We start from the raw sequence: 18,557 nt of genomic DNA on the forward strand, positions 1-18,557 counted from the left end.
GAAAGAGTTTCTGAGGTGTTTAGGACCAAGTACAAGAACTAAAAATCATAACATAGTATATTGTCCAAAATATGAAAGAAAATCATAATGTACCATGTCATCCAAAATATTTTAAAAAAAAGTCATACTATAGCATGTCATCTGAAATATCTAAAAAAAAAAAAGTCATACTATAGCATGTCATCTGAAATATTAAAAAAAAAAAAGTCATACTATAGCATGTCTTCCGACGAGCAATGTTGTTCGTATTATCATTGGAGATAATGCATATTAGTCATTCTGATCCCCCCTCCCCCCTGCCCCGGAGATGTGCGAAGGGACAACCAGGTCTAATACGTCACCAATTTTTCTATGAACTGCGGGTAATTCCCTGAGGCAAAGTCTGCAGAAACGCAGACTTATGGAAAGGGTGCTTAAAGGGCTCAAAATGTCCGCCAGAGAGCCCTCAGAGACTCGATGATTTAATAGTGGGACAGCCCTAAACCCTCACAGACTTACCGGGAATGCACTTCAACGTCTGTGAGTCATACAACCATCATGTGAAAATATCATTGTGCTGACCACTGAGTTATCAGGGCTGTCAGTCCTTACGTCAAGCATCTTCACTGATGCTTAATGTAAGGACTGACAGCTAACAGATAACTTACTCTCCTTCCTCTGTTGTCTGAACTGTTGCATAACTTTGTCTATGTTTTATACTTTAAAGATATCATGCTGCCAAAACCATCAAAGAGAAGGAACATCAGAACATCTTTCACCAGCAGGGCATAATTAATAGCTGGTTAATAACTCGCCAGTACCAAGTTATATAAAAACAACCTTTTCACTGGAACATAATCTCAACTGATGTTAGTGTTGGTTGGTATTAACTAGCAAACCAACCCTGGCTTTTGTTATCTGTTGGTTAGCAATTTCAGTAGCAACCCTAAAAATGTCACAGTGAACTAATTATTGTGAATGCAGGAAGCTCACAGCAGGTTGGAGAAGTAGAGCAGGCTGATGAAGAAACAGGTGCATCCCCACGGTTTCTATAATAAATGATCGTATTTATTTTTAAAGGGAGGAATCAGCATTTAAGTTCAGTAAGTATAACCTTTGAAAGCAAATAATTTTGGTCTTGAGTTTATTTAGGAAAAAAAATCTTACAACATAGTAAGCTGCTGTCATAAGATCCAATTCAGTCAACATTTACAATTGTCCTCAAAGATAAATGTGACTCCAAGTTTATCCGACTTAATCAATGGCTTATTATTTCACATAGGAAACTCAGGAATCAAGTATATCAGGAATGAGGTAGATCATGTTAAGGGAGAAGCAGTTGGGCCGACAGGGTTTCAAGGGAGGTGGGTTGTTGTGTCCCTACCAAAGTTAAAACCAAACCTCCATCCTTACTATGGCAGTAAGGGCTAAAAGACTGAGGTCTCTGCAGCTTCCTCAAATGTTTTTACTTTTACAATCATTGGAACCATTTGTTTTCCAAGTGTTATTGAAAGAAACAAAAATTAACTTCTTCTAACTGCAGAAATATGCATCAATAAAACTGTGATAGGTTGAAATAAACTGGAATTATCCTATAAATCGCTTTCAGTGTGGAGTTTTGTTTGTGATGATGATCAGGATCTTTCTTTTCTTGAACCTCTGAGTTTGAGCATGTTGTGCTTCATATCAGGATAAATGTCCTCATGTCTTAGAAGGTTAGAGTGAGGCCATTTTAAATGTGTTTTTTTTAATACAATAATTTCCTTATTGCTGTGCTTTTAATAAATGTATTGAGTGATTGCTTCTCCAACCTGCAGTACATCATCAGACAAAACGAAGGAGGGACACCAGCCATTATTCATCATTTCACCTCACTGGAAGTGAAGTACTCCGGGGTCATGTGAAATGTGCATGTCATCCCTGGTTTCCATTGGAAGCAAAGAGAAGAATTACTCTCCAGCTCAGTTTGATTAGTGTAATTAGAAAAATTTAGCCAGAGGGTTAGGCAGAAAGATAAGCAATATAAATGTTTAAATTTGATGAAGGGTTCACATTACAGAAGGTAATTATGTCTCGCTAGTGTAGAAACAGGTGATCAATAATTGATGCATAGCAGGTCACATGTGAGAGAGATATAATTCAAACTCCTTATTAATTCTGCAATTCAGGAGAAAAATGTTAAGCGGGAAAAAATATTTTTTTTCTTCAATTGCTTGTCTGCGATAAGAGACGAAGACACTGAGCCTTGCAGTTCGACTCTATTCAGGTTGGTCAAACGTGTAAAACAACAGCGACAATAAGTGTTTGTTTGTATGTTGTAGTTGTCTCTGCATGTGAGTGTGCAATATAATCACTCCAGTATTCTGAAAGTCTGACAGACAACATCATAAAATTAAAAGTAGACACAGTGATACAGAAATGTTTGTGTTTTCCTTATTGTCACTAAGATGATGGAGCTGCAGGGTTCGTTCAGAGGGCACCAGTCCTGCAGATGCACATGCACCTCCCACTACAAACACACACATAGTTTTCCAATACTAAAAAGCTTAGTTTAATATATATAACAATTATTTTATTCAACGTTTATTTATACTTGAGAAATGACCCTCATTTACAATGACATCAAGTCAGCAAGCAATTGACAGTTGATTCTTAATAGAAAAATATGTTTTATAAAACGTAACATCATTACCAGAAAACATTCTGATTCAGTTTTGCTTGACGACAAAAAGTCCCCAATAATTTACTGGGAACAGTAAATTAACATTGAATGAAAGGTAATAACATGATGATAGATGATAGATGATGGTAATAATGATGATGATGTACAGTAGGCAGAAATAATAACAATGACTGAGTTCCAGATACAATCTGGTCATTAACTAATTAGGTGATAATTACCTGCAAAACCTGTTACTATGCCAAGGAAGTATGGCAAAGCTGGATTTGTATATTTACTTTTTGGACTTAATGATCAAATGGAAGTATATAAAAATTCATGGTAGAGAGAAACAAGTGGGAGATCACCAGGCTGAAAAATGACCCGAATGCATCTGTTGATGGGTAACACAAGTGACCAAGTCAGTGTCTGACCTCAGTAAAAACATATTAAAAATACAGCTGCGAGTGGAAATGATTGGGCTCTTTGCAGATTGGCAGCTTGTTTCTTATTGAATTGTCAATAAAATGTGATTTTAATGAATGAAATGCAAGCAGTCAACCAAAGACCTTGACAATTTAACATTACTGTAAGACCACATGAAGTAATGCAGAGGCAGACAACGATATAATTGTAAAAAACATTTTGTTGAAGCATCACCTTGCGCCCAGTTGGTCCAAGGTTTTATAGATGCAGGTCAGGTTATACAGGTCTTGTAGTTTACTAATATCTTTTCAGGAGGTTTCAAGAAACACAGAAAAGCAAAGACTACACTGTTAGGAGACAGGCAGTGCGTTTCAGCTCATTCATCTAATTTAAGATTGGATAAGAAAATGTTATAATACAGTCAGCGGTTGTTCATTGATGGAGGACATCCCCCAGAGAGTTTTTAAAACCTTCTACATTAGAAAAACTTTGTGAGAGATCCACTTTGCCTTCGTGTAACTATCAGAAACTTTTTGGGAAATTATTTTGAACCAACAAAGGATAGATAAACCACATCTTTAAGGTATACATTCTTATTAAGAAATAATTCCAGTTACTTTCAGCAAAGGTGATTGTTATAAGAATTTCATTTTTATATGGTAAAATACGTGGAGACACGTCCTTGAACAACTCTTTGTGCCTGTGTAGAGATGGCTCAACTTGTTATTTTCATCAAGTAGTCAATAACAGCCCCTTTATTAATAGATAATTATGAAGGCCTCAGCCTGAAGAGAAATGTATCGTCTGAGTCGACGAGGACCACGTCCACAAGAGACATAAATACTGACTTTAAACGCTCATACTCTGAGCCTTTCGCTCTGTAACCACATAATGTCGGTGCATTGTTAAAACGCTGCTCTTGTACAACATTAATCAACTGCTGATTAAACCTTTTAACTTGTATTCTGGCTCCGGTCTCCTCTGTCTAAAAGTCAACGAAAAACTCTTTTGACAGTGATGTTCTACAACAAAATATCTGCACATGAAAAATCAAATGGTATGTAGCTTTATTACTACAAATGTTCTCCCTGGCAGTGTGGAGAAGGTCTTCAAACAGCTTTTCATCTTGGGAAATAGAAGAACGTTTCACTGAAACATTACCTGAATAAACATATTCTTTTTGGCAGTGCTGAGGGAACTCAGGTCCACAGTTTTTCTAAAATTTGAAAATGTTTCACAGTGTTTTCACTGCAGCTTAGCAGCATTGAAAAGACAATGTTTTAATAATAAAGTGATTAAAGAAAGAACACTTCAGTTTACTTAAACTGTTCCAAAAACTGTTTTGTCATCCTTTGCCAGTTAGTTAATTAACCAAATATTCTCGATAATGAACACAAACGTCTCTTTAAAAAGGAAATAAGCTGTGTTGTATGTGCTTTCTCCACTAATAACCATAATAAAACAGGTCAGGAGACAGACCTCATGGGACAGTGTTTCTGAACAGTTAAATGGATTCTTAGTTCACAGTGAAGTGGAGGTTTTATAGCTTTAACCACCATTTAACAAATACTGGACAAATTCATACTGCGTTGGTGCATCTTCACGCCATAATGCTGCTTTTTAAATAGAATCCATTCCAATATATTGTCCACCCCGTCTACAGTAGCCTATGTCTTCATTCTCATGGTAAAGCAGTGTTGTGATATCCAGGACTGGAGCTCCCTCCATTGTTCAAACAGGCTCATTACAAGCGTGGTTTAGGATGATGCAACCCCTTAATGTTGGATTGAATGTTCTAAAAAATGGCGTGTTTTTAGGAAACCCTTGTCATGCCCACTCTAAACCATATTGAGTGAACTCCATAGTTGTAGGGAGGCTGATTTCAGATCAGATAAAATGTTAAAACTCTAATTTCAAAGCCCTTAATAAATGAGTATGTGCCTCTGTACAAAATTATTGTTCAGCAAGCCTTGAACTCATCAAAATAATGTTCTGCTTTGTAATCTGTTGAAGCCTTTAATGCCCTTTGATTTAATTTTCAGGACATAGTCGATATCAATGCATGTTGTTTATCCCTGGTTTATAGTTACAAATGCTAAGAGCAACTGTTTAATAGACCATTAAGTGGATGATTATGTCAAAACCTCTTTGTCAAACATGGCAACTTCAGTGTGGTTATCATTTAGGTAAAATTAGTCTGAAATCATCAGCACAGACTTTAGAGAAAAAGAAAGGTCGTGGAGTATCCAAAATACATGATTAGTCTCACAGGGGCTTCATGGCTGTACTTAATCAAGTTCATGGCAAACTTCATCCTACATCCCCAATTTGAAAAAAGTGTGATGGGATGCGAAAGAATGCGATAAGTTTCTCATCATGTTAACCATATCTAATTGAAAATAGAACAGACAGAAAGACAATACATCAAACGTTGAAACAGAAATGTATTATTTTTTGAAAAATGTATGGTCATTTAGAATTTGATGGCAAAAGCATATTTAAATTTTTTTTTGGGACAGGGTCACTAAAAGGTTGGAAAAATTGTGTAATACAAAAAAACAAACACTTGTTGGAACATCTTATGACTAATTAGATGCACAAAGAGCATTCTAGAAAGGCAGAGTCTATCATGAAGATGGGGAGAGGTTCACCACTCTCTTAAGACTCTGTTGTCAAATAATGCAACAATCTAAGAATAATGTTCCTTGATGTAAAATTGCAAATCATTTGTGCATTTCATCATTTACGGTTCATATTATCATCAAAAGATTCAGAGAATCTGGAGAAATCTCTGAACACAAGGGAAATAGCCAAAAAACAATTTTGGATGGTGGTGAACTTCGGGCCCTCAGGCAGCACTGCATTAAAAACAGCCACGATTCTCGAGTGGAAATCACTGCATGGGCTCAGGAACACTTCTGAAAACCATTGTCTCTGAACACAGTTCATCGCTGCGTCCACAAATGCAGGTTAAAACTCTCCAAAGAAGAAACCATAACAAATATCATCTCTTTGGGACTCGCAAAGGGGAAAACTGTCCTGTAGTCTGACAAATACAAATTTGAAATTGTTTTTGGAAATCATGTGCTCCAGACTAAAGAGGAGAGGGACCACCCAGCTTGTTATCAGCTCGGTTCTAAAGCCAGTATCCGTGATTGTACAGGGATGCATTAGTACACATGACATGAGTGACTTGCACATATGGAAGGAAGCATTAATGCTGCAGGTTTTACTGCAGCATATGGTGCCACCCAGACAACGTCTCTTTCAGGGAAGGTCTTGTTTATTTCAGTGAGACAATGGCAAACCCAGTACTCAGTTGTCTCACCAGAGGCCGTAGTTCAAATCCAGACTTCCATCTTTGGTTGGCATTAGAGAAAGGTGGGTTTGATTAAATCTAAATCAACACTTTGTGCATCATGTCACTGTGGACTTTTCCATGTTGTATATTGCATTGACAATTACAAAATGTTTTTTTTTGTTATTTCAATTTTTTTTTACCATGTACTGTATCCCGTATGGTGGTACATAATTTGCCTTTGCATGAAAAAGTCGACAAGGAAAGAAAGTAGCCCTATGATTGAAGTATTTATTGATTTATTTTAATTGTTTTATTTATGGTCCTTTCAGTTATCCAAACCATGACATTTTCTGACCTAAACTATCAATCAGTTGGCACATGCAAATGTTGCAGAAAGAAGGAAACTTGCTTTGGCTTTTTCAGCGAGGAAATGTACTGTCTTATCTTATATGGTGTTAAAATAAACTGTCAAATGGTGTATGGTATTTTAAATGGTCAGTATGTATTAGTTTGGAATACATGCTGGTGGCAAACGATATTAAAAGCACGGGAAAATGTTTTATCTCATTTATTTGAAATTAAATAAACACTTAATGAGATTGGGTTTGGTAAAAATGGGTATGAAGATGTAAGCGGTGTAATCAGAGGCCCAGGTCATAAATTAGAAACTATGCCTTCTCTTTGAAGGTTTTACTTGTTTACTGGAAGATTTTCTGTTTTACGTTGTAATATTAAGCATGTTAAGAGTGTTTTTTACATGGTTGTAAAACTCTCAGACAATGCAACTATGTTTATCTGACCAATGGAACGAAGACTTTTGGTGATTGGAGCAAGAGCTTTTCTATACAGTTTTGAAGTGGTTTAAAGTAAACGAGTCCATATTGTGCTGCACAACATAATACAATGATTTGTCAAAAACCTGAAAGTGATTTGTGGTTTTTCTTTAAGTTCTAAATGTGACACAGTTTTTCCACATAGACCTGATTGTTGTTATCAGACCACATTATGCAAATTAAGATCGGCAGACCGGAACTCGTGCCATGATACAACAAAAATCAACTTGTACGTATAAGATTTTTGTTTATTTACTGTAAAAATAAAAGACACGCATCATGAACACAATTATCAAGGATAACACTTGATTTTATAAGTCATATCATGTTAGTGTGAGTGCACATAATACTTTACCAAAAAATCAATACATTTTGAGTTTCAGACCTTGTATGACAGGGCAACATCACACTTCCTTCACACTTGAATCCCCCAGCACTGGTACAAATGTCTAATCGGGAGTCGATGAGCACAAACAACCTCAAGCTGTGGTCTGATTGACCCAAACAAATTCTTATTGCATTCGATTGAATTCTGTGTGCATTTACAATTGCATGAACATCCAGATCCAGTTAGAAAATGCATGTTGCACGTGGAAATGAGATCTGTGTTTAATGCAGCCTATTCCCTCTGTTCCCAGAGGGCACCAATGTCAGGAACTTTCAAGTTCTACCAACAGTGGTTTAAAAAGTTGGAGTGGGGAACAATGCTGAAAAGCCAGTGAAGCCAGTGCTGAAATCATCTGATGTGGATCTTGTTGCTGATTGTCACTGTGGAAGTGTGACTACATAATTACAATAATTAAGAAATCAGTTTTTTTCCACCTCCATAGTTGAGGAAAGTCAGCATTTAGGCCTCCAGTGGGATATACATTGTATATTTCACATTTAAAAAAAAAAAAATGCTATGATGTGAAATGTAATCATCACATTTTATTTCTGTATTATCCAGAAGAAGTTCCATTGCCATATAAAACCATCATTTTTAGATGAATTGTAAGTACTGCATTATGATGAGTATGACATATTGCAAAGGAGGTTGTCATGATGTTATATTAAATTATTCATGTCTGGTTCCAATCATGCTGTTTGTTTTCTTTTCTTTTGTTTTGCCAGCAGCATATGGGATTTGGTGTCTTCTTTGATGAAAACCAGCAGGGGGCACATTGGTCACATTTATCCCCTGAAACTTCCTCCCTATATTTAGGATCCCCCCCTTCCTTTCAGCAGTGCAGTCATCCCCTGCCACATCAAATGACACACAAACACACAGTCATGCATACCATAGGATCAAAAAAGAGACTCTTTCATTATTGGTAATGTACACATTAATATTGTGAAAAGTAGGGCTGTGCTGGAGTCCTTCAAGAGTTCAAGTGTGATTGCTGCATCTGTGACTACTGCGACTGTACTGTCCTTTTCAAGTGCAACATCTAAAGCTGTTGGTCAGAAATTAGGGTGGTTCTCTAAAGCAACTTCTTCAGTTATTAAGGACATTACCTGCTCAGATGCCAATAATCCATCTGTTCAATATCTTGTCAGTAAAGTAGAGATTTTGCACTGTCAGGCCTGAAGTACCAAAACCCCAGACAGACATCTATCCATTACCATGGTTTCTGTATCTGATGGTGATTAATCAACCAGGTGAGACATCACAACAGTAGGGTAACTGTAGTTAGTGTGTGTGTGTGTGTGTGTGTGTGTGTGTGTGTGTGTGGAAGGGGGGGTCGGAGGGGGCTACAGGGGTCTTAGTTCCCCGTACATGACAGATGAAATTAAAATCTCATTGTCAATACATTTTGGGGAAGGTTTCAGAATTATTTTCAATTCATCTTAAAAGGATTTTTTTTTTTTTTCAAAATCTTATCGATTTTAGAGTAGCATAGATGTAATCAAAACATTTATGGCATTTGGAATAGAGTGTAATTTACTAAGCGTTCACTATGACGCACTGTTATTCAAGACTAGTTACAAGTTCAAGTGAAATGCTGCTAAATTTAGAAGCTAACACTATCTGTTATTCGTCCAAATGCAATGTGAGCCCACAAAGAGGAAACACATCACATTGGTTCCACTGACAAAATGCGAACATGGAAAATGCCAACGATAGAAAACAGGCAGCAAGATCACGTGGGTGCTTCAGCTGCCTGTTTGGATAACATACAGATGCTGCTTCCACAGCACGCCACCCCAGCGTGAGAATAGGTAGCTCTCCCTGATGGGGAAGAAGGCTGGTAGTGACTCAGTGACCTGCCACAGGGTTGGATACAAAAACTAATTCAAAATACCTGGTTGATGTGAACAGAAACCAGCCCGGTCAGCTGACCCGAGGCCTCTCTGGTCTATACTTTCTAAAAGCTGTGTTTTAGCTGTGAAAAGTGTTGGTTTCTATACTGTGAGTTCTTAGTCTGTTAATGGAAAACTAATAATAGTGCAAGCTGCAGAAAAAACAAAGCTTTAAAAATAATTTGACATTTTTTAAATTGCTACAGGTTTAGGAAATAATTTAAGCTGCAATTAATATCCTGTTGGGTTACATAGCAAAAAAAAACATAGCAAACATCCACACTCAAATAATGTGTACATATACTGTATGGTAATTCATCAATACATTTGATCTCTTTGCCACTTTTCTGCATGTTTAAAAAGGCCACAAAATATATATAACTGGTACAAAATAAAATGCCAATACATATAAATACAAAATAAAACTCCCTAATTTATCTTGGGTCATGTTTTCTTTCAATGCTCAGTCCTTGGATCACAGAACAAAGAAATAACAGACCATACAAAACACAACCGTGCTTGTTCTTGTATAGCGCCTGATGTTTCACACACTGATCACAACAAACAACAACAACAGTCTCCAGGATGACCAGCACTTGTTGAATAAACCATAATGTTCAGCCTGAGCTGGAGTCAGTGGTGGAGCACAAGATTTCTCAGCATTGGACAAACAAAGATTTACAAAAAACAGCCAAATAGTGCAGGAAAAATTCAACATCTCAGTCAAGAGGATGGAAAAATAATCACAACGCTTGTAGTGGATCAGAACAAAACCGAGATGTAGTTGGAAGCACTAGACACCTACCAAACAGATGATACGAATATGTGTGAGAGGGAAGGAAGAACCGAGCATTAGAGTTACGTTTTTGCAGTAAAAAAACAGCTTCAGTTAAAGTTCGACTCTTAAAAACAGCTGTCTAGTTTTACCATCAAAGCATGACTTGTTGGGATTTGAGTGCACAATGAACATTTCATTGCTTTGGTTCTCATCTCATCTCAACCCATAGACTGCATGTAAAGATGAACAACAGTATACCTCCCCAAAGGTCAAGCCAAAATATTGTGGAAATGGGTGCTGACATTTTGTGCCGGTGACATCATTTGCAACCAGAGTCTGCAGAGTAGAGACGGGGGGTGGAGATGTGGTTTTGAGTTCTACCCTTGGTGTTAAGCTAAGAGAAGAACCAAGCAGGAGGAGATGCGTCATCCATATTTAAACTCTATCTTTCCACCAAGTGTGATACTAATGAGGCCAACAGGACTGTTAGCCTGAAGGGGAAAGGCCCAGAATGCACCCACTTCCCCACAATACATTTACTAGATAGATGTATGATTAATTAATTAATTAATCACTCACTGTTTCACTCCCTGAAAAAAAAAACAACAACTTGTATTAGCTTTGACATTAGTTCTATTGAAAGTAGTCGAAAGTCCAACATGACAATATCCATCATCTGACTGCACATGGTTATTGGCCCATTGAAACTTTTTTAGTGATGTGAAAGTGTTCAGGTGCTTGAATTTAAACTAATTAAGAAAAAAATACAACATACATTGGCATGTATGTATTTGCCTTTTATGTATGCATTTGCATTGCTGTATACTAGTTTGTTTAAAAAGACATTGTTTGGCCTTTTCTCTTGAATAACTGAATAAATTGTTTTTCATTGTGATATAGTATGTTCCATGCCAAATTAAAATCAAATCACATGACAGAAAACAAAGTGAAAGGTGTATTTCAGGGATATCATTGACTTGCCGAAGCTAAATGCGAAGCACTTAAAACAATTCATTCAGTTAGAAGACAACAAGCTAGATAACTGGCCTTTTAACACGTTTTCATTTAATCATGACAGTAAATGCACACATAAAAATGAAATACATATAACAAAGTGAATTTGATTGTATTTTATTTCTTTGATGGACATGGTTAAACACAAGTATTCTAAATCTTTCAGAAACACTGCAAGTCCTCTGTGCAAGCAGAATAAATGAATCCCAGGACAAACTTTCATGACTGAAGATTTAGAATTTAAGATCTGTAGAAGATTATCTCAGCAGCTGCTTTATTTAAGTCGTTATATTTGTGCTTTTTTTCATACTGTAAGCTACAGCTGATGTTGTTAGTTGAGTACAGAAACAGAAACCCTGTGACTAAGATCACGTCGTCCCTTGGTGACTAAGATCACATCGTCCCTTGGAGCACAGAGCACTTTGTGACCCAACTGTCCATAATGTCCACGTCCAACTGCGGCTGCACTTAAATGCAAACCATTTGGATCAAACTATTATGTAATGGTTGGATAGAAATGGTGCTGCACACCGATCACAGACTGAATTCTTCATACATGCTGTGAGCAGCATTGAGTATGTATTAGAACTTGCTCCCGTCCATTAACAGTGAACTACTGACACATTTCATATTGAAATGATCAGCACACCCCGAGTACAAAAGTCACTCATGTCGATACACAGCGTGCGTACTGTTGTAAAGTTCTGTTGGTCTGTTGATCAGAGAGCCGTGGTCCATTTCCACTGAAGATATTCTGAGTACATCTGGGAAAAGTTGAGTTTGCAAATTACAGTCCATTTCCTGTGGTCATTTGAACAGAAAACCTGCTTGGTGAAAGTGAGGTTGGGCCATGGAGGGTTTTGTAGTCCAGTTCTGCACTCAACTTTTCCAAATGGCTGGCGTAATCCAAGAATGGCTTGTAAAAACCCAGATTTCCTTTTTACCCAGAATGCAAAGGTGAACACTATTTCAATGGGTACACAATATACTACCATGCAACAACCACACATGGACACCCTGGGACATAATGCACTGTTCAAGTACACAGTGGAGACATCTATAAGACAGCAGCTTAAGGCTGGGATACACGGGTAGCCTTTGGTAGCAATGGTGTTCGGCATTACTGCCAAGAAGGGAGAAATTCTATTCCTGGTACATGTTGAGTGTTTTACAAGCAAAGACCTCAGACTTTTCATGTTTTTGTGGGTTCAGTGATTAATTGTGTTAAACTGGGGATTGTGATAGACTGTGTAATATAAAGAAACCTATTACTGACTAATATGAATGTTTTTCATGAGATACATGGATGGAAATATTTAAAACGAATGAACAGGCAGGGAGCTTCAATGACGTCACATTTGTACATTTCAGCATATTCAAATGTTCTTACTTGTTTCTAAATGTTTACAGATGAAGCGCTAAAACATTTGGTGAGGATCATCAGCTGAGTTTGGTTCAGCAGTGGTTTGCATGTCTCAAATGTCAGTGTAAGGCATTCTTACCTAATTTGATTGCTTCAAAAAGGTACCCGTGTAACGATGCCTCGAAACGTCAGACACCCCCCACTTTCAGCCCACAGTAAAACATTATAACAAAGTTACATTTTTCATTTACAGCAACAATAAACCTCTTTTTGATAAGCAACCTCTTTCAATAGTTCTTGATTGCCAAATGGGATTTCTTTCCCCGTTGAAAAGGGCTGATTCCCTTTGTGATAAAAACCTCTAATCTCCTCCATCCTCCATCCTTCCCTCCAGTCTTTCTTCCTATGATTTGTTCTCTCTCTCTTTCAATGTTTCTGTTGTTTTCTCCTGCAACAAAAAGATCAAGAGTTCTTGAGCATCATCATCAACCGAGGTGTCGTTACACAAGATACTACATATAAGACAGTGCACCAAATATTTGGCTGCAGCATTTCAAACAATAGTTTTTAAGGAATAGTTTGACATTGAAACATTGAATTTATTTAGTTTTTTATCAGGTTGTGGTGAGAAGATTAAGATTTGTCATGGCATTGAACATTGTTAGCTTATAGTTGAGCAAAAGAACCAGGGAGAAACAATGAGCTCTATTCAAAAACACAGGTACCAGTATCTCTTCATCTTACTAATTAAGTGACACTTAAATTACATTATTAAATACAGCCACAGTAAATATGTGTCAGAGGAATTGTTTTCCAGATTATACTTTGTTTTCTATCAACAGGATACATTTTTCACCACCAAAACTATGTATTCCAAAATATTCCCGAGACTACCTCCCAGTCATAAAGAGCTGAAGAGGTTTTTCCAATGATAGTCACAGCAACATCTTCAATCATGTATCATTTGTTCTGGCCTTTGAATCACCACTTTAAAATAAGATGAAACGTGCACCACACTGCTGCCAGTTTCCAGAAGATGGTTGTACGTCACACACAGCCAGCAGTTTCTCACAGTGGCATGAAATTACTACGATGTTTTGATTGAGACTGTCATTAAAAATCATGTAAACACTCTTTGAGACATAATAATTACAGAGTACCCAGCCAGGCTTTATATTTACAGAAAATGACATAATGATATTATATAATTCCCAACACGTCAGAAAAGCAGCTGGAGTCCTCATACCCTTCTGTCAACTGTGAACAGCTCACGTCTCTCAGAAATAAGAACAGACCTCAACAACAACATCTTTCTTTATGAGTTACCGTAGTAACCAGCTACACCAGCCCCATAATTTATATCAGCATAGTGTCTACAGATACTTGTTGTCCATCTCGGCAGCAGCGGCACCTCTGAGCAGATTGGCTACTTTGTCTTTGTACTACAGTAAGTGAGCATAATCATGTTGGGTATGTTACACTTTATTTATATGAATAGATTTTAGGAAATGTGTCTATATGCTGTCTATGTCAGAGTACTACATGATCATCATCACCAACTCCCTACTCCAGTGTGGCAGCAACTTTATATTGACAGGAGAAATCTTCTGCCTGGTGAAATGAGGATTTATGATTACATCATACTTAAGAAATATAGGTACTGCAGAAATTCTGTAACTGTAAACCCGGTTACTCAAGAGCACATTAAAACACTAATAAGGAGACGGTGGCCCGGTTCCACTCCAGTAACGGAGATTTAAAATTAGTTTGATTTCATCTTTGTCATTTCTCTAAATGTTCTTGTTGGAAGCTGTTCAGATACCCGTTTTCTGAGTCAACCCACAGTTTCATCTTGGCTGGAGGATTTAACATTCGTTCTGCACTTAGAAAAACAATCAAATACACTTTGAGACTTCACTGATAAGAAGGGAGATGTCATTTTTAAAATTATGTTTGAGTGTTCAGACGTGTCTCCTTCATCCAACTGTTTTTATGTTTATTACATGAAATTAAATGTTTACATGAAGACACATGAAACAATAAAATAGCATTACGACCTGTAATCAACTAAGACCCCATTTCCACTACAAGGGACACATGATAAAAATTTTTTTTAAATAAATCATATTTTTGAAAACATTCTTGCTGTAACATTTCTTTCAACCACAATACTTAAATTATATAAAAACATTCTAAACTGCAAAACCTTTTTCCCGCTGGGTCTCAGGAGGTTAAAAGAGAAGATGTTTTGTAATTGTTAAGTCATTTACTCCAATAAACCTAATCTAATTATTAGTGAGTTAGTAATTATTTGCTGGAAATGGGAATCAGCATGCAGGGCTGGTGTGACTGTTTGTGAGGGTCTATGTGTGTGCTGACCTGTTAGAGGGGTTCAGGGTAGGCCTGTCTGGGGTCGTAGGTCATGTCAGGGATGTAGGCCTCGTGGAGGTCAGGGTCGAGCGGCAGGGTGTCCAGAGGCAGATCAGCATAGCCGTACGGAGGGTAGTGGCCATCTAAGTCTGAGACACAGCAACAGAGAGGAAACGATCAACGAAGCAACTTTTACAGATGAAAACAAAGCAAAAAAACATTTTACAAAATATAAATGAAAAACTATAAAATTATCAACAAGGATTAAACAGTTTCACTGAACGATGCAACTTCATCTTAACAGATGTCCTTGTGTATTAAAGTGGATCTCTTAGTCTTTTTTCTGTGTAAAGAGCTCAGATGAAATTTCACTATTACATAACATCTGAGAAACATAAACATGGCAACATGATGAAAGGAAAAAAAATAAACCCCATCGGGATTATTTTGGAACTGAAGAATATTTGAAAATGTGGTGATTCTCAGGGAAGTGTTGAAGTGTTTTTCATTCTGTCATTTTTCTAAGCAGATTAATTGAGGTTTATTCTGGATTGACATCAGACATCATGATGTACAAGTCACGGTCAATGCTACCGAAATGTTTCATGTCTGTGTTCAGATGTAAGTTATTACTAAAAGAAAGTGTATGATTTACACCAACACAACATTCCTGCAACAGAAACTTCCCATTTTATGACACATTGAAGCACTTTGTGACTTTGCTCTATGAAAGCTGAGGTACTGAATCTACATGGCTTTGCTGAGTTACTTTGGATTTTGCCGTTTTTATTAAAGGTTTTTATTCAGGTTTCATGACTGATGTGAGGATGTATGAAACAGGTGATGCCTCTTTAATATGAAACGTTTCGTAATTTCAACACTTCACAGCAAATTCACATCTTTGGAATAAACTCTGAGTTCAAATCAACTCTATTTGCTTTGTTACATGTGAGACCATCGAATTCACTGAAGCAGAGTGGAACGAACTCTTTTCTAGAAGTTGATCTTTAACACTTTTCAGGAGTTGAACCTGAAATCTTTGGGAGTTAAAACTCGACTCCCATGAAGAATACATACAGTATACTTTAACCTTCAGTTGTTTGAATGTGAAACTGTTTCAGTGTTAACAGCCAACATGTGAATCACTTACCATTCATGGAGTTCAAATTGCATCACACTATAATGGTTTTATGTAAGACAGATAACAAATTAACAACATATTCATGGCACATTTATATTGAACAATTGTATTCAGTGTGATTATATTCAGTCTGCAACAATTATTTCTGCATGAAAACTTTGTGTAACAAGTTAAAAACTGACAAATGTATTAATGTTGTGATTGGTTACGTTCCTGCATTGTACATTTATGGTTTTGAATGATAGCCCCATTTTATTTATCATTATGTCTTTATTGAAAATATAAAAAAACAGCATGTTTTAACAAAACTAAATATTAATGTCTGCCCATCACTTTGATTTAATTTGGTTGCTTTATTCTCAAAAGTTATAAAGAAATAACTAAGGCATGCTGGGAAATGCCAATAAATCAACAAAGCTGTGCAGTAAACAGAGAGTCGTGTTGAATGATGCTCCTCAACACTCAGAGAATGAACACCAGAATATTACCAAAGAGTCTCTGAACACAAGCTGGAGTCTAACTTAGAAAATAAACTCCCACAATCCAACTCTTTGTTGAACTCCAGGTTATTTCACTCCAGAAATATGCTGTGTAACATTGCTTGGTAAACATCTAAATCTTACTCTTTAGTTTTCTTATTGGCTGAATACTTTATCAAATTTGATATATAGAACTATAGTATTACGTAAGGCTCATTAATGGCTAAGTCTAATCATTACTGTGTTGGTGAGTGATGTCCAACATGGTGCACCATGAAAGAAAACATTAGAGTGCGGAGGAAAAAGTAGTCTATGAAGGTTTAGTCTGCCTCCATTCTAGAAGCTGCTCCACATTTGTCAAAGTTTTCCACATTTTACAGAACACGTGAACCCGGACAAAAACAGACATAATTGTGACATATTCTTAAATTCTAATTATAAAAAGCATATATGGCCTATATGTGTGGAAGAGTGGACGTTCATTTGGCTACCTTCAATTGACCTCCATTACAACTACTCACAGCTGTCTGTCTGTCTCTGTCTCTGTGTGTGTGTGTGTGTGTGTGTGTGTGTGTGTGTGTGTGTGTGTGTGTGTGTGTGTGTGTGTGTGTGAGAGAGAGAGAGAGAGAGAGAGAGAGAGAGAGAGAGAGAGAGAGAGAGAGAGAGAGAGAGAGAGAAACTGTGTGTAATACTGCAGTGGATTAACCGTCTGTAAAAAATTACACATTGAGACTTTAAATAGCACCAATACCCTCCTAAGTCCCTCTCTCACACACACACACACACACACACACACACACACACACACACACACACACACACACACATACACACACACATACACACACACATACACACACACACACACACACACACACACATACACACACACACACACACACACACACACACACCTATGGCGCTGCAGCTTGTTTGTCCAGGTGTGTTGTGCGAGCAGCAGGGATCGTACCTTGGTGAGTTGTGGTTCTGTTGCTGAGGAGGTATCCTACATGAATACTAATACCATCTCTCTGTGGGGGTGCAGGCAGCCTGATTGTTTTGCACGTTGATGTCCGGCCTTGTTTTGATGTTGTGTTATGTGGTTTGTTGTGTCTTGCATGTGGGCTGCTGGTGACAACTCATCTCCCTCTGGGACTTCTGTCTAATGAGCCCGTGTGCTTTCTTTGAAGCTCTCTCCACCTATTGTGAAATTCTGAGAGCTGACAGGAAGGGAGACGCAGGGGGTTTGTGTTTGATGGAGAAAGGGACTAAGGGGAACCAAAATAGAGTGTTTTCAGAGTCTAGACGGATGGAAGAAAGCAGTTGGTGTTGGGAATAGTGGCAGCAGGCAGACATGCTGAATTCCAACAGAAGCTTTTATCTCCTCTTTTTGAGCTGAGTGACATTATAGTCTGGGAAAGTTAGCGGGCTTCTCACTGTCTCTTTTAGTTGTTAAATGACACATAAAACAAAGAGCAGATTATATATGCAGATTATGTTCATGCTGTAAAAGGAAACTTTCGGCTGGTATTTTATACTTGGTGTCTTCACAAAAGGTAATTTGCGAGGGAAATGAGCCGTCACTGTAACACCACTCTGTGTTTGAGTTGTTCTGTAGTTTTGCTGTGTTTAAGTTCCATTTTAGCTCCAACTGAAGTATTTTAGATCGTTTGGTTCCTCATCTCACAGGATTTTGATATGTTTCTCAGTGACGTTTTAAAGGTCCCCTCTTGTAACATTTCTGGTGTTTTATTTGCAGTCTTGACCTCCTTATGAAGATATTTATGTGGATTTCAGTGTCAAAAAACATTTCCACCCCGTTTTACACCTCTCTGCTGAGAACGAGGTGTTTAGTGGATGCTCTGATTGGCTGACTAGATTTCAGCAAAAACTTTGGTGAATACAGTGGTGAAACATACAGTAAGTAACTG

At 37.4% G+C, this 18,557-nt stretch overlaps 1 protein-coding gene across 1 annotated transcript in view; it reads right to left on the bottom strand.

The window, feature by feature from the left end:
* Positions 1–7,425: 7,425 nt before the first annotated feature.
* Positions 7,426–18,557, bottom strand: part of LOC138214249 (junction plakoglobin-like) — a 114,090-nt gene continuing 102,958 nt past the window's right edge. Inside the window, 2 exon segments of the mRNA XM_069175676.1 lie at positions 7,426–13,084; positions 15,016–15,155. Coding sequence (XP_069031777.1) covers positions 15,019–15,155 — 137 coding nt within the window. The 3' untranslated portion in view covers positions 7,426–13,084; positions 15,016–15,018.

The sequence above is a fragment of the Embiotoca jacksoni genome, unplaced genomic scaffold, assembly GCF_022577435.1.
Source record: "Embiotoca jacksoni isolate LCO1_2020_lvr unplaced genomic scaffold, fEmbJac1.0.p SCAF_69, whole genome shotgun sequence".
NCBI classification, from domain to species: domain Eukaryota; kingdom Metazoa; phylum Chordata; class Actinopteri; family Embiotocidae; genus Embiotoca; species Embiotoca jacksoni.